The sequence below is a fragment of the Ambystoma mexicanum genome, chromosome 10 (assembly GCF_040938575.1).
Source record: "Ambystoma mexicanum isolate Mex_15411 chromosome 10, UKY_AmexF1_1, whole genome shotgun sequence".
Lineage (NCBI taxonomy): Eukaryota > Metazoa > Chordata > Amphibia > Caudata > Ambystomatidae > Ambystoma > Ambystoma mexicanum.
The window spans coordinates 808,046,954-808,071,997 of record NC_090932.1 but is presented as its reverse complement, the minus strand read 5'-3'; the positions used below and the strand labels follow the sequence as shown (position 1 = coordinate 808,071,997).

The following is a 25,044-nucleotide window of genomic DNA, read 5'->3' as shown; positions in this document are numbered from 1 at the left end:
AGCTCTCCGTCCTGCTACTTCTGGCAGGGGCACGTCGAATGGGATCTAGTTCCTTCACTGATCCCGGATAAGGATTAGTCCAGTCCAGCTGCGACTATGCTTCTCCTTATGATTGGTAAATCTTTTGTGAGCTCTTGTGATGCTCGTTTTGTTTAATGTCTTTATATGCTGCTCCTATTTATGCCCGCAATAATGTCTCTCTTCTGTTTTCTTCCCTTTGATGGAAATGAGGCCTCAATGCAGCTGTGAGACGCGGCCGGATGGAAGATGGATGCTAGCGCAATGTTCAAGTGATGGTTTAAGGAAAAGAAGTATGGCGAAGCGCAACCTTAAACTGACTGTTTTTTCGATGTCTAACATTGTCTTCTGTTTTTCCTTGCAGGCGCTGCTGTCGACGATGGAGCGTGTCGTGCTGCGGTGCCAAGATGAAGATTTCCGCGTTCCGGAAAGTGTAAAGACGAATACTTGGTTTGCCGAAGAGATGTACAGGTAAGAACAGCTTCCCCCAGTTGGTAAGTATGCTGGCAGGAAGCAGGATCTGCAAAGGTAAGTCTGAACTCGGGCGACGGTGAGCGTTACGCTGCTTGCAAGTGCAGAATGACGCAAAGCGTCTGTCTTGAGGATCAGGGCAGCTTATATAGCTGAGATCGTGGGCACACCCATTAGGGACGGCTTCCCAGCCACACCCTGCCACTCCTAGAGAGTGAGCATGTGCCAAGGCAATCCATTAACAGCCACACCCAAGAATACACTTGGGGCTGCTTAATGGATGGAATGTTCAAGGTTAATGCATCCTGCTTAATGGATGTAATGTTCAAGGTTAAGGCATCTGAAGTGCTATGTCCATAAAAGCTTTTTGGTGTTAAATGGATATTCTTGTTTACTTTTGTTCATGAGCCTGGCGCCAAAGGCGCCAGGACAGTGTCCACCCAGGTCTCCTGTGCATGCGACCCCTGCATACCTGTGCCCTTGACTTCATGACCATGACAAACGCACAGTCATCCTCCACGTGCGACTTGTCGGAGTGCAGGCAGTAGAGGCACCGGGAGTGCCCATCCTCCTTGAAGGCGTTCTGTAGTCCACATCCTGGGCAGATCCTAAACAGCTTGGATCCAACGGGCGTCGAGTCTCCTTTGTGTTCGGCCATGTCCACGCGGGGTAGGCCTCAAAGATCTTCCGGAATCCTCCAAGAAGTGAAATTCAATGAAAATTCACCCTTGAGGTGCGTAGAGATTTCTGAAACGGGTCCCCGTTAATCGGAAGAAGAATCGGTGGAGCTTGAGGCTCGATTTGATCGAAAAAAAGTAAGAGTAAACTCTTTGAAAAAAACGTAATACGCAGTAAAAGGTCTAGAGCTAAGCACGAGGACTCCCAACACTTGAACGTGCGGTAAACATCTGAAGATTGCTGCCTGAGGAGGGGCTTAGGTAGAGGGCAGTCATTGGCTGTGGGCAGTATGACCCAGAGACCAGTGATTGGTTATTAGGAGAAAGCCATTTCAGAAACTAAACTGAAACTGATTTTTTCTTTTACCAAGGATTCCCAGACTGACGACAGGGAATATTCATGATCATGTGAATCCATGCCAGACCCCCATGCTGGAGAATATAAAATAGTCTTCATTTCATTTACAGGAAATTCTAGCTACAAGGAATGGTTGGATTCCAAGAAAAAAAAGCCTTTAAGAAACCTTTTTTTACTTACCCAATACAATGTCAATGAGGAACGAAAACTACGTTTTTATTACCTAATAAACACGTTTACTCTCAACTTCCCAAAGCAGGGAAACAAATCTATATAAATAAATATGTAAATGTTAGTTTGTTCAAAATCTTAAATCTCTGAAAGTTCTTCACCGATTGCTTTGAAATTTGGACACAGCGTTGCATTCGAATAGGCGCGTGTTTTTATATACCTACTATACATACATGTCACACCTGTGACAGGTAAAACCATGCTTTATCGGAAAAACAGTGCCATCTGTTGGACGTAAAAGCAACACGCTATACTAAATATTTTACGATTCCATTTCAATGTTTCCTATTTAGAATGGCTCAAATACGTGCCGAGGAAGCAGCAGAGCAACGTGCAGCCAGACTTCAGGATGCTCGGTTGCTAGCACGGCGATCGCGTTCTGCAGCTTCAGATCTGCTTCGTTCTCAACAGAATTAATGCGACAGGCTGAGAGTGGCTGAAAGACGTCAACGAGAAACAGCAGATAAGCGTCAAACACGATTCCGTGCTCAGCAATCACGCGATTACAATCGCCTTGCATTCAGGTACAACTCAGCTGATGATTATAGTTTGAGCCGGCATGTTCTCATCGGCACCATGACGGAAGTGTGTCCTTATTGCAAGGCTCTGAAATTTAATGTGTTTCGCCGCCGTGAAAATTGTACTGCCTCAACTTGGAGAACTGCCAGAGCCATTAGAAACTACGCACAAGCATTGAGAAATTAAACATATTAGAAACGTGCGCTCTCTCTTTTCTTTCTTTTCCATTTAACCAGACTGAGCCACAGCAACGCATGGCCAGGACAGCTACTACTCTTATAAATTCTTACCTAGCAGCATGAATATATTGATTTAAATTTGGAAGATATCTGGTGAAATATGTAGAACTTCAGTGCAGAGAAAAACAGCAGACTGAAACCAAAGCATGAAGATTCAAAATACAACAGTCGAGTGGTGAAGCAAACACAAGCCTACCTGCAGGGAACTGTGCACTGAAGAAATTCCACCATCTTCTGGGCATGCTGCTTAGAGGCATAATAAAAATCGAGTCCATCTATTAAAAAAATACAAAAACATAAAAGAGGCATATAATTTGGGCTTTAATTGACTAAGATTTAAGAAAATAAACAACAAATCTTGAGACCAGGATACAGTCACAGGGTAATACCAAAACAAAAGAAGACATTCATTCAAGACAGGATGCAAGTATTATACTTCTATTCCTTTATTCACTTTACATTGTACATGTATATAATTATAATTGAGAAGCTAAAGCAACAACTTTTTCAATAACTTTCTTAGGAAAAGTATCAACTGTAGTAAACTACTATACCCAGAATGCATGGGGAAACCAGTAGTCCAATACCACCACATGACCTCAACCACCAATGTACATCAAGACAGCAATGCAAAGTCCTCCAAAAGAACCTTTCCTTCCTCTTCCTCTGCTGCTCCAGCGACCAAGAGGTACCTTTCTTCGCCTCCGTTTACTATGTGATACATGGCACGGATTTTAATCCGTATTTCTGTAGCTGGCGTTTACGCCTTGAGTGTGTGAAGCAGTCGCTCCTGGTGTGGCATGGCACTGTCAAATTTCTCTCTCCTAATGTCCAACCCGGATTTGGCCCGGGAGGACAAGGACAGCTTGAGGCACACAAGAGAGGAAAGTATACATCTGCTTACTCAATCTTAGTTTCCAGTTTGTAGCCTACATCATCCCCTCGTAGGTAGTGTGTATTGCCAGAAGACCGTTTGCTCTACGCGGCTGCTGGTGGATGTACGCAGGGCTGGCATGCAGGGACCATGATGAGCAAGAAAATGTTCTTATGCTGTCCGTGCGCCGGTCTCCACTTCATGTCTTCTACACCCTGCTCCCAGCAGTACGTCATCTACCTGGGCCAGTGCAGTATATCAGAGTATGTACACGGGGTCAAGCATAGGTTCCCACTCTTTCCATCATTAAAGACTGCAGAAATCTTGGGTGCAGTTCAAAGGAGCACAAGCAGTTAATGCTGTTGCGACAGGGAAGACAAATAGTACATGCACAGGAATAATTTCAGCGCCCCACTGGCAGACGCTTTCACAGCTAGCATTTCATAGCATGTTGAAAACAACCAAACCCACCACAGCTTCCAGGAGCAGCTGTGACATACTCAGCCATAGTTTGAAATCTAAAATGGAAAGCCCTCGGCGAAAGGGCGAGTACTGTGCTGTTTTGCTGCGGTGAGACTAACTGTGGAACTGTGGAAAATCTATTTGGAGGTGCGTGTGCCTTTAAGTCAGTGGAAGCAGGAGGATCGGGAGGATCAGCTGACTTTAAAAGAGCCGCCTCCACGCCCTTGCGGCGTAAGCCCTCGGCGAAAGGGCGAGTACTGTGCTGTTTTGCTGTTCTGCGTGGTCTGCGGTAGGAGTCCCTGTCGGACGACCCGAGCTAAATCATTACGCCGTTGTGATCTTGACGTTTGCCGAGTCCTTGAACTAATCTGCCTTAAATAACACCAACTCTGATGCACTCCGCCAAGACACGCGCACAAACCAGGAAAAGGACCGCAATGGACGGACTCCTAGACTCCGAGAAGACAGCTGCAACATGCAGTGGGGCGCTGAATCTAACAACCGTAAGTACTCTAAGCACACAAGCTTGTGTTGAGATAGGCGACGCTACACGAACACGCCCAACGGTCGAGGTTGCAATCAACAATGCTGAAATAAACGTCGAACGTGATTACGACGCCCCAACACACAAGACCGTTGTGCAGTGCCCACCACACAATCTAACTAATAGCACTGACCCTACCTCAATGTCTGTGCGTTCAGATAGCCTTGTGGTTAATGCCGGTCATGTTAGTCTCGGCCCAACGGCAAATCAAAAGTCTGACTTCATGGAAGAGGCACAGGTGTCAATGTCGGTCGTTGATCACAGTAGAAAACATAGTGGTATCGATGAAAGTTGTCTGAATACAATGGGTTCTATGGAACTTAATACTGGGGAAAATGGCGTAACGAACCTTATGGAACCAGATGAATGCAACAGTAAATCATACGTAACATACATCAACCCTGATACCATGGTCGATAGGGATGGAGAAAACCTACTTTCTCCGTGTTGTACGCCCACTGATGCCGCAGATGCCTTCAATCATGATGGTTCTTCTCACAATGAAACACTGGTCATATCAACAACAAATGCATTAAACATCTCCTGTGTCGAAATTCCTCAAAGAGATGATGACTTGAGCAGAAAGTCACCAATGCTCTCTATTTTACCAAATTTGGAAGCTTGTACTGAGGCAGCTAAAACACAAGGTCCCGGGAATCGTAGACCTTCATTAGACATTGCCAACAAGCTCATTACAGATCTAGCACTAATGACCAAACTCCAACAAAACCGACATGTTGAAATAACGAACCAAGGCCACTTGACGCTCACAAATGAACGGTCAGAACAAGTAATGCACGAAGCCACACCATGTGGCCCCCAAAGTGTCACACATACACCACTTACTAGAACCAAACGTAGGCGGTCTAACACAGACAGTTTATCACCGATACGCTGTTCCCAGGTAAAAAAAACAAAAGTGATCTCCTCTTTAAATCTTCCCAATGACCAAACGAGTTCCGAATTCTCCTCAGTTGAACACGTCGATCGCTCTAAAACTATTAGACACCAACACCTACAAAATAGTCCGACTTCAGAAACTTCTTCGTCGGATTCCTCAATCACGGAGCGTCCCTATCCGAAAATCAGATCTTGCAGACGATCAAACTCCTCAAAACAAATACGTACGTCCAATACACATGAGATCCCCCGAACTGCACCTGTTGCTAAAGACCTACAAGCTATTATTATAGCATCTATGGGAATCTCCATTGCGCCCTTCTTAAAACTGTATGAACAGATGAATGAAAACATAAAAGATCTTACAACCTTAACCGCCCTACTAAACACTAAAATAATCGAACTAGAAAGGAATGAAACGAAATACCGTACCAAAGTAAGCTCTACTAACGACAAAATTGACTGTATTCTAAACTCTGTCTGTAACTTTACCGCTAACAATAATGAAGACAAGAAACTGCTGGCAGAAGTAGCACGGGAAGCCTTAAAACTTTTCAAAGAACATCCTGGGAAGCTGACGTGTAACACAAACTTGGAAAAAACTGACTCAGTTAAGACGCATAGCGACACAGACAACGCAATTGAGGCAACATCTTTAACACAGCAAGGAAATCGTAACGCGACGAACCATAACTCTGTCACTCAAAAACAAAATAAAATGACTCAGTCAGACAAGAACGCAAACAAGATTAACGGATCTCAATCACAGAAAGAGTGCGTGCCCTCTGTGTCTAAGGTGTGTGACAAAGTCTCCTCCTCGCAAACGACAGCCTCATTCGACGAGATGGTCGAAATCAGTCGCCAACCATGCAATCCTGCAACTGCTGACCTCCAACTGGCATCATCTTCAGGAACCAAATCGGTCTCGAAACAAAAGGGGTCAAATGACGACATAACATCGACAAGACCGAGTGTCGAGCCGACCACCGCTAGTGTGGAGGTATACGACATATTTAAAAAAAACAAACGGCTGTCAAAACCAGAGCACACACTCCCTGTCGGGAAGTCTGTCAACTGCGAGAAAAAATCTAAAAACTTACCGTCCAAAAATATGAGACGTGCAAATGGATCCAGAAAATTTCTACGAAACCTGAAAACAGTGCAACTAACAGTTGATGGTACGAGATGCAACTTTTCCAACCCTGCCAACCCAAAAACCACTCAAAGAAGTGCAAACACTTATGACAAAACCTGTTCTCCCGAAAGAACTTCTGATGACGATCTGGACTTGATAAATCTATCTACATACGAGGGTGATGAAGTAAACCAAACAGACGAGCTGATAGATCTTGCAAATGAGAGTTCACCCTCACAACATGCAGGAGTGCAAGTCTCCCATCAAAGTAATTACATAGAGAAGGATCAGTCCGACGTCTTACTTGACACTCAAAAAGTAACAAAGACACGACGCACATGTACAATCATCAGTGCTGCCGATAAGATCTCTGACCCGAACATCAACCAGGACTCACCATTTGTAACAATGGCGGAAAGACGAGCCAAACTGGCGACCTTAAGCACCAAGGATTCTGAACCGGTATTAGATCAATCCACAGCTTCCATAATGTCCATAAAAAAGGTCACTTCAACGATCCTTGAAGCAAACGGCAATCCTGATTCACCTTTTGAAACACTAACTAAAAGGCGGCTTAAGCTGGTGTCGAAGAATCTGAAAGATGGTGACTTCGTTAGCAGTAAAGAGGAAGCCTCCCACAAATTCACAGAAACTGGACAAAGTGGCTTGACCTCTCTAGGACGCTCGAGCCACCAACACCAAGCTGTGTATAAAGAGCATAGAGATGAAACGAAACCGAACGCCAAAAACATGTCGTCTAAATCAAAAATAACAAAAAAGGAACCTTCCTTCGATAAACTAATACTTGAAAGGCTCGACTCCTGTGATAACATGATCCTAAATCGACAATACTTATCCAAACTATTTTACCTGATACCGAGTCTGCGAACACTTAACTCCGATGACGTGAAAATAGTAGAGTTTCACTGTGAAGAAAGAAACGATATGGTGACCCTACACCTTGCTTCCAAAATCATTCGTGAGATACTGCTGGATGCGGTACCTGCATTTTTATCCCTAGGTTTTGACCTATACCCACAATGCCTCGTTGACAAAACGTCAGAGTCTCTTCTAAATAATACACATGACAAAGGCCAGGAAAGCATAAAGAAAAAAACAACTTCGAATACAAATCCCAAAGAATACAAAGACTCGAAATTCGACACATCAACTCGAATTGAGTCCAAACCAAAGGACTCGGAAACAACTCAGTCATATTTAAATGACCAAATCCAAATAACTATTGAAGGTATGAATAAAAACATCGGAACAACTCTAAAGAATGACGTAGAAAATGGAAACTGGTCCTGGTTAGCGGCAAACCTAAATAACAAAAACCATGATTAACGCTCAAATCGGAGCTCACCTCAGTGTTATAACTTCGGATCTTGGAACACACGGGGCTTTGCTCATCTATTCAACTCCCCTTGGATGCACAATTTAGACCTGATTTGTCTACAGGAAACTTGGCTGACAACCTGTCCGATGTCGCCTGCCTTTGAGATAGTGGCAAATCCAGCCATTAAGCCACCCAAAGGCAGGCCAATGTCTGGCCTTTTGATAGCGGTCAAAAAGGATCGTGGACTCAAAATAATCGAGACTAAAAATGTTTCATCGTACATACAAATTGCTAAAGTGGGTATTACCTCCCTTGACAAATCAGAGTACATGTACATAATTAATCTCTATTGGAATCACACTTCCATCGGTGCGGTCAAGTTTATAGATCAGGTGACCGCTGTATTGGACAACTTAATGGAAAACTCTAGTAGTCCATCGATTCTTCTATGCGGTGATCTCAATATAGACTGCTTGAACTCTAATACTGTGCCAAAAAAAAATTCCGCGAATTACAAGGTCAATGAAAAAACGGGACAGCTTTGGATGAACGAAATGAACCTAAGAAACCTTACACTTTTGAATGGGAACACACCGGGTGACATCCCAGCACAGCCCACATGGAGACGAGAAACTCAATTTTCAACAATAGATTATCTCTTCGTGTCTAAAGACCTTGCAGCCAAAGTACATCGGCTCGAGATTACCGAAATGAAATACAGCGATCACAACATGCTAAAGATGTCGTTCAATGCCTACAGCCAGACATCCCGAGAATTATGGCCCCATGATATTACGTACCGATCCGGAAGAATTCGTCTTAACCTCAAAACCAAAGACATAAACTCGGTAACATCCGCTTTGGAGGACGTTCAAGGCGTGATTGAATATCAACACCTGCTGATCCAATTTGCGGAACGTAAACAAGGCCTTAAACAACAAAAAACACTACACAAACATAAGTTTGATTTACAAGTATTGCAACGAAAACGAACGTTACGTAAAGAAATAAGGATGTTACCTAGAAGTAACAAGGAACTATACGCCGCAGAGAAAAAACGTATAACGCAAAAATACAGAAATTGGAGAAATAACCACTATGCTACAATCTTGCAGAATGACTCCGAAGAGATGATGAGCAAGCTCAAAAACAAAAACTCAGCTGAATTTTGGCGTATAATAAACAATCTTGCCACACCACAAATAGCGCTACAGGTATCCCCAATTTGCCAAGAATCTTGGGTTAAACACTACACGAACCTCTTTTACACACTTGAAGTGGAAGAAAAAAATACAAACGAGCATAAAATCCCATGGACACTGGAGTTCGACATTAATGACATCACAAACTCAATTAAGAACTCCAACGCTTCAAGAGCTCCAGGGCCCGATGGCCTCACGAACTATACAATGAAACAAAACCCGAATGAATGGGCAAAGCTCTGTTTACTCCTCTTTGAAAGAATAAAAATAAAACGAGCTACCCCAAGATCTTGGAAAAATGCCATAATTGTGCCAATCTTTAAAAAGGGGAATAGATTGGACCCGAGAGACTACCGACCTATCGCCTTGTTAGACGTAATAGGAAAAATCTACGCAACTCAACTTCAACAAACCCTAAAATCGTGGGCACTTAAAAATGATCGTAATGATCCACGACAAGCAGGTTTTGTCAAAGGCGTAGGTTGCGGTCTTAACACCCTTCTGCTGAATCTCTTAAAAATGGAGTCAATACGAACCAACACTTCCATCTATGTCGCATCTATCGATTTTTCACATGCTTTCGATAGTGTTGACCGCCTTATTCTGTGGGAAAAACTCAAAGCTTGGAAGTGTCCTGCGGATCTTATAGACGCAATAAAAGAGCTCCATTCTAACACTACTGTACAAGTCAGACTCGGCCAGGGAGGTTCCTTATCTCCTCTGATTCCAACTTATAAAGGAGTGAAACAAGGATGTCCCTTGGCTGCAATTGTGTTCAACCTCTTTATCTCAGATATAGGAGACGCATTAAACGAGGTAATAGCTTTTCCACCCAAGATTCACGGCTCGCAGTTGGGTCACTTGTTGTATGCTGATGACTTATTAATCCTGGATGTCACACCGGTTGGCCTACAGCGAAAATTAGATGCCTTAGAAAAATACGTAAAGGAAAACAAGCTTTGCCTAAATAAGAAGAAATGCGAAATCTTGATATTGCGTAACCTGTCAGCCTACAAAAAGAGATCAACCAACTTTGTGTGGCACTTGGAAAAAACACCGCTCAGAATCTCCAATCACATAAAATACTTGGGATCCATAATAAGTGCACACATAAATGATAATCCTTGGGTTGAGGCCACAAAAAGGAAATGTCAACAATTGGCTTGTCAGGCAGCGATCATAAACAAAAAATTCGGGAAATTCTCTATAAAACCAGTGATCAACTTTTACAGAAATAAAGCAATACCGGCCCTGATCTACGGTGCTGAAAATATGTTCGGTTGTTCACACGAGTTATGGAACACACTCGAAAACAATTTTTGGACTAGAGCGTTACATATCTCTAAAGGATGTCCGACTAGCAACATAAGATTTGAACTGGGACTGACCTCCATACAAGCGAGAGTTTGCTGGAATGCTTTAACTCTATACAGAAAGTCACAGCTCGCCAATGCAGCCCCTCAATTCAAAATAATATACAAGCCTGACTCAGAGCCCGAATACACAATGCTTGCTAAATGGAATCGGCAATGCACTGAAATTCTGGACGCAAACGACATTACCATCACTACCCTACTTGAAAATCCTGAGAAGGCCAAACGTAAATTATGGAATGCGGACTGGCACCAAACCTGTATCGACAGATCTAGCTCTCGTCTTCTAAGAGAAGTTCCACCAGAAGCCAGAGAGCTAGACAAACTACAACCGTATCTGGTACAATTTCCCGATCAGAACTCAAGACTACTATATCTGCACTTCCGGCTCAATCTGTTTATGACAAAAGACCGTACAGGCACTTGGCAACATAAGGAACCGGGAGATTTAATCTGCCGCTTTTGTAAATGTTCAACAGAGACATTAAAACACCTGACGCTACTTTGCCCTGAATTTCGCTCCTTGCGAACAAAGCTATTCGGACCACTCTTTGAGGCACGAAGTACCTACACAGCTGATGATTGGTGGAGGGTTATGTTTGAGGGTGCTGACCGAAAAATCATGTTTGGTCTAGTTCAATTGTTAAAGGAGCTGAAATTCCGGCTAAAAGATCTGATTTAGATAGTAGGAAGAGCCGACCGACAAAGTGTTTAAACAGTACACATCTGGTGAAAGAAGTAGGAAAAAGTGTATTTTGCTATCTGTTTTAAAGGTTTTTTACTTATTGTAAACCATATAAAACTATTAAAAAAAATAAAAAAAAAAAATGGAAACTGGCCTAAAAAAAATGAAAAAAACGTAATCTGACCCTCACAGACCTAACACTCATGAACCATGAGCCAATCCAGCAGCCTGTGCCACCCAGTTGCAGCAAATTACCCAAGACTCTATTTTAGGGGAGGAGAAATCAGGGCAGAAAGGCAGCCCTCAACCATCTCCAGGTGTCAGGCGTTTGGAGGGGAGCTTTGTAGGAAAGTGACTAGCTAGAGGCATAATGAGAAGGAAGAATCTTCAGAAAGCAACAGATCACTTTACAATTCATTGAGGGGAGGGAGTAAGTGGGGGGGGGGGGGGGGTATACACAGTGAGGGAAGCAAATTGTAAAGTTCCAATACAAGAGAGCTGGAAGCGAACAATGCGGGAGGTGGAAGGCGGCAAATTGGTAACAAGGAATCTACAAGTGACCAGCTTCTATGACCCCTTTTTGTAGCAGGGACTGGACCTCTTGTAGAAGGAGTGGCAGAGGATGTTCTTGCTTTCGCAGTGGAGGAATGGAGGGGCATTTGTCGAAGAATTCCACTGTGTGACCATGCTGAACGAGCACCCATTTGTCGGTGATATATATCGACAAACTGCAATAGCTTGCCTCCAACTGGGGTGCAGAAGTGGGGTCGCGAGTGGGGTTTGGGTGCTGGTGGAAGAACTGTGTGACCTTGTGTTAGACAAGATTGTATGCAGTACCCTTGGGGTGCACTACAACAACCCCGACCTCCTGGCAATAGGAACCCAACCTTTGATATAAGTCTGCACTACACAGGTTGGTAGCATGATTGAGCAGCCAGGCTTATCTCAAGAGGGGTCCATGTGAGCTGTAGGGGAGTTACACAAGAGAATCACAGTGACAAGTATTCAAATAAACTCTTTCACACAAGGTTTCTTGATTAAACAATTATTAATATATTTATCAGTCAGTTGAATAAGTCTTCTTCAGAAGGGGGCAATATAATAGTAACACAAATACACCTCAAACTACAAACTCTTGATATTTCTAAATATGTAAGTATCCTTTTGGGATGGCACACAGACACTTCCTGCACTCTCAGGTGACTTTAGTAACTAGGACACTGTGGATATTAATATAGCACAGTTAGCTTTTAGAATCAGATTTAAGAGTTTGTCAAAGTGAAAGGTCATTAGGACAAAACTAGAGATCCCACACATATTCTTAAAGCAGCTAAGTACTTTTGCAAAAAACCCTGAATGCAGTTAGTTAACCGTTTCCTGGAAGGAAGACCAAACAATGTCTGAGGGAAGAATAATCATTCAGGGAGCCAAGCCAGGCCAAAGTCAATTGGGCAAAAGTCTAGGTGAAACTGAAGCACTTCTTAGAGGTAGGTAAACATATTGCACAATGTTTTAGAAGTTTGTAGAAAAGAAGAAATCAAAGTAGAGCCGCAACCTGTTTAGGCTTGTGAAGTAAAGAAGCTGTAAGCAACTCTACAGAGCAAACAAAACAAGTCTCACCAATAGAGAACAAGTGCAGTTACACAACAAGAGTTAAGTTCTCTTAGACTGTACAGTACCTTCAGGTTGAAGAAAAGTGCAGCAGATGACTACTGTTCCTGTGCAGCTCTGCAGATCCTGGTGTTCCTGGGCCTCTGTCGTGGGGACAAGAGGGAGGACTTCTGGGGACTCCTGCACTGCAATGGGACGGTCACCAAACGCAACCGGCAATCTTCAAACAAGTGGCACTTCAGTGTTTCAGCTCATCGCATCTACCGCAAACAGCACCACCACGGTTTCTGGCTGTCGAGATGGACTTTCCTTGCATCTGGGATCCAGTACTCTGTTGAGGTGGCTCAGGCTCGGTCACTCCTGCTTCCTGGGAGTCCGCAGGATCTTCCTGGAGCTCTTGGCCAGCTTAAAAGCAACACACACAATCAGGTTTTCCTCTCCGTGGCGTTTCGGTTTCTAGCAGCAACTCTGTGGAAATTCAACCAGCTCTGAGAGGATGTCCAGGTGGCTTACTTTGGAGTTGATTGGTCCCACCAACTCAAAGGGAGAAGTGGTCTTTGCAGGGGCTTCTCTGTCTATACGAATTTGGAGTTTGAGCACAGCAGCAGGACTTCACCGGGCAAACCAACGGTCCAGGAGTTGCAGCAGGCGTGCTCTTCAAGTTCTTCTTCAGTTCCTTCGTCCAGTTGTCAACTACCTTTCAAGCCAAAAAGCCTCACCTTTTATGCAGGTTTCTCCCATTCATTCCAGCTTAGCTGTCAGTCACCCAGCAGGGTGGCTGTCCTCGTGAATCCCGCCAAAGGCAAAGCGAACAAAGAGACCAAACCTGGTTTGGCGCGCAGAGTAAATCTCAAGAAGGACCTTTCCAAGAAGAAATGGAGAAAAAAGACGACCAGGGCCATTTTGACAAAAATGGCATCCTTGGGTGCTTTACTGTAGCTGCAGCGGCAACCCACGGTAAAAGCACACCATGGTAGTTAAAAGTAAACCACTGTCACCAGCCATTCATCGAGGAAAGGGCAACATAAAATTGTTACATGAGAATATAGACAAAGGGGATACTAAGTAACCCCTCCAGTACCATATTGTAAGATAGTGTGTGCTGGGTCTAGAAAGTTACAATGGAAGTAAAAAGTCAATTTCACTTTACTGCTCATGGAAACAGTAGTTTATCCAAGAGAAGGCATTTAAACCTTTGGTAACTCTAAAAGATTTCCCTGTGTCACTGCACTGAAGGTGCTGTGTGACACTATGTATAAAATGATGCCTATGGAGTTTGTCAGACTCCATACCCAAAAGAAACACAGAGTTCAAAATCACATTAAAATAAATGAGAGATCTCACTCTCTCCAGGAAAAAAATTAAGTGCTCAAAATCTAGCAAAGTTGCTGGGGGTCTCTACGGTAGAGGGAATTAGCACATTTCTGAGAATTCTCCCTAACAGTCAGAGCCTGCGACTTATGTCCCTTTTAAAGTTTCTTCCCCCAGTTAGTGTCCTCGACCTCAGAGTCGGATCTACGGGTCTGTCAACCTAGCAAAGGCATGACTGTGGACCGAGGCCGAGTCAGAGGCTCTGGCACCTTTTGCAACCAAGCCACCAACCTACTACGGTGGTCCTTCCGATTCCTTGTGGAGAAGGATTGGCAAATGGAGAAGTCATCCACGTTGTGCAGGTGTCGATCGACTACAAAAATATTCTTGAGGTGACACTTCGAGCAGGGCCTGAACGCTCTTTTCTTACTGGTGTCGGCCATGCCTGCATGGAAAGGGCCTGAAAATCAAGAAGAAAGCATCTCAGAAGATCGATGTTCAGAAGAACATCGAATGTTCAGATCTTCACTGGCAACAGATCCCTGCTACTGGGCGTCACAGCCGTGACCGATGATCAAGAAAAAAGTTTGAAAGTTCCACAAAAATAGATGTAAACATTTTGAGGAGCAAAGCAACAAGGACTCCCAACTGAAGCTGGCCACGAGGGGTGGAGCAAAGGAGGACCAATAGGCTATATAAATACCAAGCAGTTGTTTAAGTTTAAAGCAAAACTGCTTTATTATTACAGAGGACTTCCTGACGATAGGGAATATTCATGAGCATGTGAAGCCATAAAATATCCCATGCTGGAGAAGTGTTAAGATGGATTTCTAGAATCTGATTTGGTGGACAGATTTTAGAAGGCCCACTAGTTATAGTGAACAGGGCAACGGCGAGGGTAGACAAAACCCAATCAAGAGAAGAGGGGAGGAGTGTTACGCTCACCTGGTTCCCACAGGGGCGTCGATCGGACCCGGACAGCTGCGGTCTCCACCAACGTGATGCGTAGTGAAGAGATGAGTCTGGACTGGCCCGCCTAATCTCGTCTGCTGGACTCGTAGAAGTATTCTCCTGCAAGTGGAGAAAGGGATTTAGCCACCCGTGGACTTTAGTGATGGCCCCCCCAACTGTTCTCATTCTCCCCACTAATCACCTCCGATATCACCTCTTGGTAACCTCACCTTATGTTTTTAAATGATGAGCTCTCCATCCTGCATGGCATGCAGGGGCGCGTAGATACCAGTTACTTCATTGGTTTGAAGGTACTGGAGGAGTTCCAGAGGAATATTGACGCCAGTGTCTATAAAGTTCAAAGAGTTCAATATGTCTGATGTTCACTCTTGTTCCATTCCCTCGTTAGGTTGCAGCTGGGTCCAAATGAATATTGCCTGGAGGCAGCTGATGGCGTTCAGGTAAGAGTCTGTATTACCAAACACTGTGGGGTAAAAGTTGCATGAGTTTAACTTGCTGTTTTCTCTCCCTTTATAGGTGCGGAATAGAAAGATGCAGCAAATTAAAGGATAATACCTCCGGTGGTAAAGCAGGTAAGCCTATGGTGGCAAAGAGATTGTCTTTGTCGGTTTTCTCGGCTCACCTTGTTATTCCTTTTGTTTTCCCCCCAGGTGCCGGGTTTTGACGAAGAAAATGATGGAGGCAGCGCCGAGTTGAAAGATGCGGTGGACTGGTGAGTATAACGCGGCGCTGCTGTTGGTGAAGCGACGCGTGCTGAAATAATGTCCTTTCCAGGCTCGGAGATGTGCTGGGTCCGGAATCAGGTAAAGAATCAAATAATGTCCGTGATCTAACCTCTTCTCCTTTCTTTTCCTTTTGTCTAGGAGCTCCGGATTCGAGGCGGGCGTGGCAGAAGACTGGATGCTGACTTGCAGACACGGTGAGCGTTACGCTGCTGGATGCAGAATAACACGAAGCATGAGCTGCTGTTCGGGCGTGGTTTAAATAGCCTGCAAAGTAGTCCCAGGTAAGAAGATCCCCAGAACCACACCATAGTAAAAAAATAGTCCCTGTAATAAAATAGTCCCATCCAGGCCTCACGTTGGCTTGGACTCATTTGCAGCATGGTCTGCATAAGGTAAGTAAAGTCTATGAGCCTGGCGCCTTAGGCGCCAGGACTGAATCCAAACAGCCGCCAGCCGGGGCTGTTGGGGTTTTAATGAGCATCTGGATGCCTGCTCCCGGGGCTGATGGACTCGATCCGGATGCCTGGGGGTAGGCATCATGACAAGGAGTCATGCCTATTCTCAGGAGAGAATGAGTGGGATCAGGGGTCCACAATGAGTCCACACAATGAAGCACACTAATTAAATTCAGACAGGCAAGTACAGAAATACTAGATTTATTCTAGGCCCAAAACATACACTAGGAAATTAAACAAAAAGGTGATATTACACAACACTCAATTTTAAACATGTATACAGTCACCTTTAGGTTCTTAGAAATGCATTCAATAACTTATTCAACATAAATAAGGTAAGTAGTGATGCAGTAAAATGGAAAAGTCGCAAGAGATATACCCTAACTTTAGAAGTGCAATCCCTATGATGAGTGAGGTTGTGTGCCCAAAAATCCCAAAGCTTCCTCTTGATGTAGGAAGAGTTCTTGGGTTGGTGAAATGTTGCAAAGAACACATTCAATTAAGTTACTAGTAAGTAAAATGATATTCCTATCTTTCAAATACAGTGGCTTTTGGTTATTACATTCCAAGGATTACTCTTAGTATTATTCTAATGAGAACAGGGGGGACAAATGCTTTGAGTTTACTTAACCCCCGCCCTCCACCTGACTCAGATTTTCCCAGAGGACTAGATGGGTTGGCTGGACGTCGCTGGCGGTAGGTTTTCTCGCCATTGATTCTAGTGAGAAATGCCCAGAGCTGCGGCTGCAAGAATTCTTCTGGTCGGTTCCTTGGCGGTGAAGGAATACAGAATGCACTGATTAAGCACTCTTCATGACACTTCACCAGACTGGGGAAAGTGAGTTCCAGTGACATCTACTGCACACAGGCAACAGCAAACGTACTTTCAGTCCCTCTTGAAGGAGACCTACCAGAGCAGGTTCCCTTGAAACTGGGAGGATGAAAATTGGAAAGAAGGCAACTTACACCACAAGCTGGCGACTACCGAAGTTCTGGCGGAAAATGCAGAACGGCAACGGTTCTAACGAGGTAGCCCACTGCAGAGCGGGTCAGTCCTCCGGGTGGTCCAGGAACACATCCAAAGTCTCCAGAGGGATAGATCCTCAAGAAGACGTCAAGACGGGTTGGTCCCACCAGTCCAAGGTTTGAAGCACCCTCTGAGGGCCTGCTCAAATCATGTAGTCCCAGCAGGGTTTTACAAGACCAAACAGAGGAAGGGATGCTGGGCCTCTTCGGGAGTCGTCCACGGATCTTCAGTGTGCTTGTTAGGGAGAATTCTCAGAAATGTACTAATTCCTCTACAACCTAGAAACCCCCAGCACTTTTGCTGGACTCTAGGACAGATTTTTTACCTGGAGAGAGTGAGACCCTTTTTCCACTCTCTCATGTATTTTAACGTGATTTGAACTCTGTGTTTCTTTATTAAGTATGGAGTCTTGTAACACAAATTAGTAGTTGTATGATTATTCCTGGGTCTAAGTCCCTATTGCTAGTTGTCTGGCCCTATGTGCGAGTATCACCTGCAACCATGTATGGTACATACATCCCTAGTTCGCGTTGGTGTGCCGCCAACAAGAGGTGTAGAGATTCTTGCCCTCAACTCTCTCACTACTTTTCTAGCTCTAAATAATTAGGTGCACATTTCATGGAGGTCAGTGTTCTTTTTTAATATTACTGCCCCCAGTCTATGTGTTTTATACTTAAAATAGTTTTGACAGGATGGTCAAGGATTAAAAATAAAATGGAAAAAGATTTTCTATCTATCAGTAAATTAATGTCCACTGTTTGATGGGGTTATAAAATGATGTATTGCTTGCTCGAGCCCTCTCATCAAACGAATGTAGGGTCTCGGAGTTGCGGTCATCTGCCCCACAGCTCTTCAATATGTCAACCGGTTTCAGCGGTGCTTATAAATAGCCGCCTTCTTCAGGATGGAGAATCTTGCATTCTCAGTGACCATATCATTTCTTCAAAAATCTCCACATCTTGGAGGGTCGAGGAGATTCTTCGGGATACCCACGGGCGTTCCTGCTTTTGTCTTGGTCCCTGTAGGGTTATAAAAGGTGGACGAAGGGGAATAGTGTAAGGAGGAGTATTCTGATTCAGTTTTCTCTGCGGGGACTTAGCATACTCAGTGAAGATGATGTTACCTCTGATATCACTCAGTGTACTCAGAACGTTGTGTTAGTCTTGCTGGGTGCACCTTTTCATTTGGTGACTTCCTGCATGGACCCCCTACAAACAAGAGAATTTATACTAATATGTAATGCTCTGCGTCAACTGTATTGCAGATACAGTACAGAGTGGTGCATACATATGACAATGCATTACTTACCGTAAAAGCATTTCTGATGGTTGTATCTGCTTAGATTCACATGCTGTGCATAGGTCCGACATCCAGTGGTCACTGCGGAGTATTGCATTTTGTTTTTCGTAGTCGAAAAGGGGACGTCGACAAGGTGTGTCTGTAACACTATCCCTATAGTGACGTGCGTTGTACCCATAATCCCTCACGCGTCGAGGTCCCTCTGTTTGTATTTTTCTGCCCTGAGGGAGCATTCTAGACGTGAGTGAGTACAGAAAAGAGAGAGATATAGAAAAGGATGTCTATGTTCCTTCCATCCGAGCGGGGAGGAAGGGTGGGCGCATGTGAATCTAAGCAGATACAACCATCAGAAATGCTTTTACGGTAAGTAATGCATTGTCTTCTGATGTTTGTTAATCTGCTTAGAATCACATGCTGTGCATAGACTAGCGAGCAGTACCCGGAGTTGGAGGTGGGTTGTGAGAAGGAACAGTAGAGAAAAGATGCCTTAATACTGCTTGTCCCACCTGGGAATCAGATCTAGAGTGGGCATCTAGACAGTAGTGTTTTGTAAAGGTGTGTACAGAACTCCAGGTTGCCGCTTTGCAGATGGACTCAAGGGGAACATTTGCAATGAATGCTATGGATGCCCCAGTGCCTCGAGTAGAGTGTGCTCTTGGCTTGAAGGGTAGTTCTCTCTTAGCAAGAGTGTAACAGAGAGTGATGCATTGAACAATCCATCTAGATATAGTGGACTTTGAGACTGCATCTCCTTCTCTTCCTGCTGCCACCGAGACAAAGAACTGGTTAGTCTTTCTCAGTGGTCTGGTTCTTTCCATGTAGAACATGACAGCTCTGCGTACATCTAGTGTATGCAGACTTTTTTCTCCCAAGCTGGAAGGGTTTTGAAAGAACGTTGGTAGTTCTATTGACTGGTTTACATGAAATTTAGAGATGAATTTTGGTGCAAACCTTGGGTGTGTGCGTAGAACCACCTTATCCTTGTGAACTGTTACGAAGGGGTCTAGAAAAGAAAGAGCCTGTAGTTCACTTACTCTCCTAATGGAGGTGATAGCTATTAGGAAAGCAGTCTTAAGAGTGAGGTCCTTAAGAGTTGCCTTGTGCATGGGTTCAAAGGGAGGGCCCATGAGTCTAGAAAGTACCACATTTAAGTCCCATCCGGGAGCTGGGTTAGCTATCGCAGGGTGTATTCTCTTTACCCCCTCCATGAAGGCTTTGATAACTGGTATCTTCCACCACGACACTAAGTTGGGAAGTGGTGTATGCAGAAAGTGCCGCTAGGTGGACTTTAATGGAATTGAACACTAGACCTGAATCCAGTAAATGGGTCAAGTACAGAACAATGTTCGTGGGAGAGCAATCCACCGGGTTGATGCTCTTACCTCTACACCAGATGACAAATCTTTTCCACTTGCTAGAATAGCAGTGGTGAGTATTAGGTTTTCTGGCTTCCCTGAGGATGTCCATACATCTCTGCGGGAGTTGTAGATGTCCAAATTCTATGATCTCAGGAGCCAGGCTGCTAAATTCATGGTCTGAGGGCATGGATGCAGTGTCCTGCCCTTGTCCTGTGACAGCATGTTGTACGGGCAGGGAAGTCTCACTGGGGGAGATAGGGACATCTCCATCAAGTGAGCGAACCATGGCTGCCGGGCCCACATTGGGGCCACTAGTATCATGGTAACCTGTTCCTAGTGCATCTTGTGCACTATCTTGTTGAGAAGGGGAGTCGGGGGAAAAGCGTAAACAAATTTCCCTGACCATGGAATCGATAGACCGTTCCCCTTGGACTGGTTCTGGGGGTACCTGGAGGCGTAATCTTGGCATTGAGAGTTTTCCAGAGTTGCGAACAGGTCTATTTCTGGGAAACCCCACTGTGTGAAGATGTCGAAGACGATGTCTTCTTGTAACCGCCATTCGTACTCTACGGGCAGGGGGAAGTCTCTGCTGAGTTTGTCTGCTAGCAGATTGAGTTCCCCTGGTACATGTTGTGATAGTAGGAACATGTGTTTGAGAGCCCACTTCCAGATGTTCTGGGACAGCTTGGACAGTCCTGGAGAGTGAGTGCCCCCTTGCTTGTTGAGGTAGTACATGGCTGTGGTGCTGTCTGTGAGGACCATCACTGTCTTTCCTTGTAGGTGTTCCTGAAAGGCTTTCAGTGCTTTGAACACCGCTAGTAGTTCCAGCAGGTTTATATGCTTGGATGCTAAGCTCGGAGTCCACGCTCCGCGAGCAGTCTGATGGGATAGGTGAGCCCCTCATCCTGTAAGGGATACATCTGTGGTTAGAGTGGCTTCCACTGCGGGTGTGGCAAAAGTTTTCCCTAATAACAGGTTTTCTTTTGTCCACCACCGTAGCGAGAGAACCAAGGCCTGCAAGACCACCACTAGATCGTCCCCTTGTCCGCTGGCCTGACACCACTGGCTGTTGAGCCACTCTTGCATTGGGCGCATGCGCAGGCGCGCGTGAGGTACCAAATAAATACATGACGCCATCATCCCTAGCAAGCGCATTGCTTTGCGTACCGTCACCTCTCGACCTGCCACATAATGGGGGATCTGAAACAGCATGTTTTGGACCCTCTCGTTGGAGGGGAAGACGAGGCTGTCCTTTGTTCGAATTAGAGCCCCTAGGAATTGTTTGATTTGGCTGGGGTCTAAGCTGGACTTCTTTTCGTTGATGGAGAAGCCCAGTTGGAACAAAAGGTCTACAGTCTTTTGGGTATTGGAGAAGCATGTTTCGTAAGAATCCCCTGTTATGAGCCAGTCGTTGAGGTAAGGGTATACCGGGATGGATAACCTGCGCAGGTGGGCCGCTGCCACTGCCAGTACTTTCGTGAATACCCTTGGTGCAGATGCTATCCCGAAGGGTAGTACTCTGAACTGGTAGGGTTTGTTCTCTATCTTGAACCTAAGGTATTTTCTGTGCGCTGGCAACATTAAAATATGAAAGTATGCATCTTTCATGTCTAGTGTTGTCATGTAATCCCCTTGTGATAACAGTGGGATTACTTCCTGCAAGGTCACCATACGAAACTTTTGGGGTTTGACAAACTTGTTCGCTGGGCACAGATCTAATACAGGGCGCATGGTTAAGTCCTTTTTGGGTACAAGGAAGTACACTGAATAAATACCTTCTGTTACCTGAGATAGGGGGACAGCCTCTATAGCTTCTTTTTTCGGTAGCTCTTCTACTTCTTGAAGAAGAATGGTGAGGTGTTCCGGTGTCATGCGTCGGTTCCGTGGGGGTCTGTACTTCGGGGAACCGTTGAATTCGATGCAGTATCCGTGGGCTATGGTGGATAATACCCAGCGGTCTGACGATATTCCCTCCCATGCTGAAAGGAACGATGTTAGCCGGCCCCCGACCGGTGATGCATGGGAGGGGACCCGAATCTTCGGGTCATTTGTTGTTATTGGGCGTGGAACCTTTGGGGCTGGAGCCGCGACCTCTTCCTCTGCCACGGCGTTGGCCTCTTTGACTGAACTGGGTGTTGTTACCCTGGTTAGAGGGCCAGTTGGTAGCAGAGTAAAATTGCTGTTGGTTTTGCTGCTGGCGTTGGCCACGAAAGGAGCGTCTATTGCCATAGCCGCGTCTGTTAGGGGGCCTAGAAATTTAGTCAAGAGTCTTGATGGTATCAAACGCTTTCTTCGCATGTTCTAGGGCCTCATCAACTGCTTTCCCAAACAGATGTGTTTGTTCTATGGGCTTATTTATCAGGGAAGCCTGTGTTTCCGGCTTAAATCCCGAATTGCGCAGCCAGACATGGCGTTTGAGAAGTATTCCCTGAACCAGGGAACGGCCAGCCATCTCTGCGGCATCTAAGGAGTTCTTTACGATGCCCTGGTTTACAAGAGTTCCCTCTGAGATTGTAGCTAACAGGCGTGAACGCAGGGGTTCTGGTGCGTCCTCTGCTTCGCTGCGCAGCTTGCTCCACTGTGCATCTGCGTAGCTAGCTAGTAGGGAATTGTTATTTGCAATCCTAGTTGAAAAGGCGGCGGACGTCGTGATTCTCTTCCCCAGTGCATAGAGCTTTTTGCCCTCTTTGTCAGGTGGTGCCTCACTAGTGGATAGTGGTACCCCTGCTCTTTTCCTTGTATTAGTAACTACGAGGGAGTCCGGAATAAAATGGCCTCTGATGTACAAAGGGTCAGAGGACGAAGGGCTGAAGAGCTTTTCTATCCGAGGGTTGACCCCTCTGACTAAGGCAGGATTGGAAAGGGAAGGAGTTATTCTTCTCTTTATAGAAGCCAGGAGCGGAATAGACTGACTAACAGGGGCTTTTTCTTTAATAACTTTCTCTACAAAGTCTGTCAGGAAGAGTCTCCCCTGTGTCTATTTCAAAATGCGCTGCTGCCTTGCGCAATAGTGCATTAAGCGAAGGTTGGTCATCTATGGGAGAGGTGTTTCCAATAGGTGAATCCTTGGGAGGAGAAGGGTGAAAGACATCAGGGTCTGAGTGCACTGATGGGGATTGCCAAGGCTGCACTGATGGGGATTGCCAGGGCTGCGAGGTAGCTGTATCTTCTTCGAAAGCTCCTGCACTAGTGTAAGGATCTTCTTCAAACCCCTCTTCCTCATGTTCTTCCTCTCCACCCAAACATTCCTCATCTTACTGGAGGTATTGCTCCTCTTCAGTGAGGTCAAATACGTCTGTAGAAGGGGGAAACAGCCTAGGAATCTTGACCCTAGGGTCATCCTGGGGCCATTCTCTTGGTCTTTTGGGTGTGGGTGGGTTTTGGTTTCCCAAAAACCTTTCCATTTTCTCCATACAAGAATGGAGTCTTTCAAGGGTCTCATGGGGGACCCCTGAATAGTCTAGAGGGGGGAAATCAGTGTTTTCACCTTCAAAACGCTTAGAACGCTCCCACAACGTCGAAGAAAGGTTTCCGTCGCCCTCTGAAAAGCCCTCCGGTAGTTCAGAAGTGCCCTTAGATGAAGGGGGCAGTTCCTGGCTACTCTTGTGCTTTTTCGGCGTTTCCATAGCTTTTTGTGCGGTATTCGACGTTTGTTTCGTCGTCCGCTTACGTTTGTCTTCGGAAACAATTCTCGCCAGGCTCTCGACAACGAGTTTGTCAGTAGAGGGCTCTGGTGTCGACGTTGCCTGCGTTACGCGTTGTTCCTCGACGGCCGCTCTATGGAGCGTTACGTCGGATGATTTTGGGGTAGCGCCCGTGTTTGATGAAAGCCCAATCGCTGGTCGCGGCTGCGTTTGCGGGTGGGGCTTGAGACCCTTACGGTCTGAGGTAGACGCCGGAGTGCCCTGCGTCCCCTTCGGCGCCGATGGATCCTTCGTCTTCGACGAAGAAGAGCCGTGGGTTGTGTGCTTAGGCCTATGGGGTCTGTGTGCGTCCTTGTCGCCGGGGTGTTCATCCCCATAAGCAGGGCGTGAGCCGAGCCCGTCGGGGCCGGGGACGGACGTCGAGGAGCGCGAGCGCTCCTTCTGGGGGTTAATGACTTCCATAACGGACGTCGAGTTATCACCCTCCTCGTCACTTTCTGTAACAGCGGCGGCGGGTGAGGAAACTGACTTCGACATAGCGTAGTCCGCCCACCTCTTAACTTTGCGTTCTTTAAGAGTTCTTGGTTTCAAGAGCTTACAGGCCGCGCAGCTGTCTTCCTTATGATCGAGGGGCAAGCAACGATTACAGAGCTTGTGTTTGTCCTTCCAAGTGTATTTGCCCCTACAGTGTGGGCAAAACTTAAAAGGTGTCCTCTCCATAGCTGAGGCAATAATAACTGGTGATAACAACCCCAAGGGAAAGATAGGGGAGAAAGAAAGACATTCTCAAAGAGAAGATAAAAGTTCGAACCCCCACTCTCCCTACTGTATGTTGGCCGGCGAGGCCAGGCCACGTGTTCGGCAGCGCCGAAGGATCTCCTCCGTCTCTTCCCCTCCGTCGAAAACTTGCTCGGCGGAGAAACAGCTTCACAGCTAACGTCGAGGGGAGGGATCTTTGACAATATAATAAGTATAATTAAGGACCGAGGTCCGTAGTAAGTATTAGCAATGTCTCTCTAGGAGCTCCGCGTAAGGCGACCAGAAGCTGGGCGGAAAAAAACAATCTGAGGGACCTCGACGCGTGAGGTATTATGGGTACAACGCACGTCACTATAGGGATAGTGTTACAGACACGCCTTGTCGACGTCCCCTTTTCGACTACGAAAAACAAAATGCAATACTCCGCAGTGACCACTGGATGTCGGACCTATGCACAGCATGTGATTCTAAGCAGATTAACAAACATCAGAAATATAGTTTCTACATTGTGGCACGTTACCTGTAGGGTGGAGATCCTTCCTAACAGGCTGCGTGGATGCTTGGTCTAGGTGCTGGGGTCAGTTGCATCCAGTCCTCCTCTTGTCCCGATTCAGAGTTTTATCTGTGGAATGGAGACCATAAAGGGTCAGCTATTGTATTTCAATGTTCACGTAAAGAGGATTCAAAATTGCCATCGAGTTGTTGGCCAGCGAATACATAAGCCATTCTTAAGGAGAATGGATTGGTATTCTGGTTAATTGTGCTGATGCCGTGCTGTCTGTTTTGTGGCAGGATTTTCGTTCCGCCGCGAAGCATGCTGCAAATACAGTGCAGCCTGCTCATGTTCGTATGTTTT

The 25,044-nt window shown here is 45.6% G+C and overlaps 1 protein-coding gene across 2 annotated transcripts in view; it reads right to left on the bottom strand.

Annotated features, from left to right (window-relative positions):
- The window catches only part of NMD3 (NMD3 ribosome export adaptor), a 379,934-nt gene that overhangs the window by 262,708 nt on the left and 92,182 nt on the right, over positions 1–25,044 (bottom strand). For both annotated transcript variants that reach the window (XM_069618472.1, XM_069618471.1), the window contains one exon: positions 2,710–2,788. In XM_069618472.1, the coding sequence (XP_069474573.1) occupies positions 2,710–2,788 (79 nt within the window). The remainder of the gene's footprint in view (positions 1–2,709; positions 2,789–25,044) is intronic.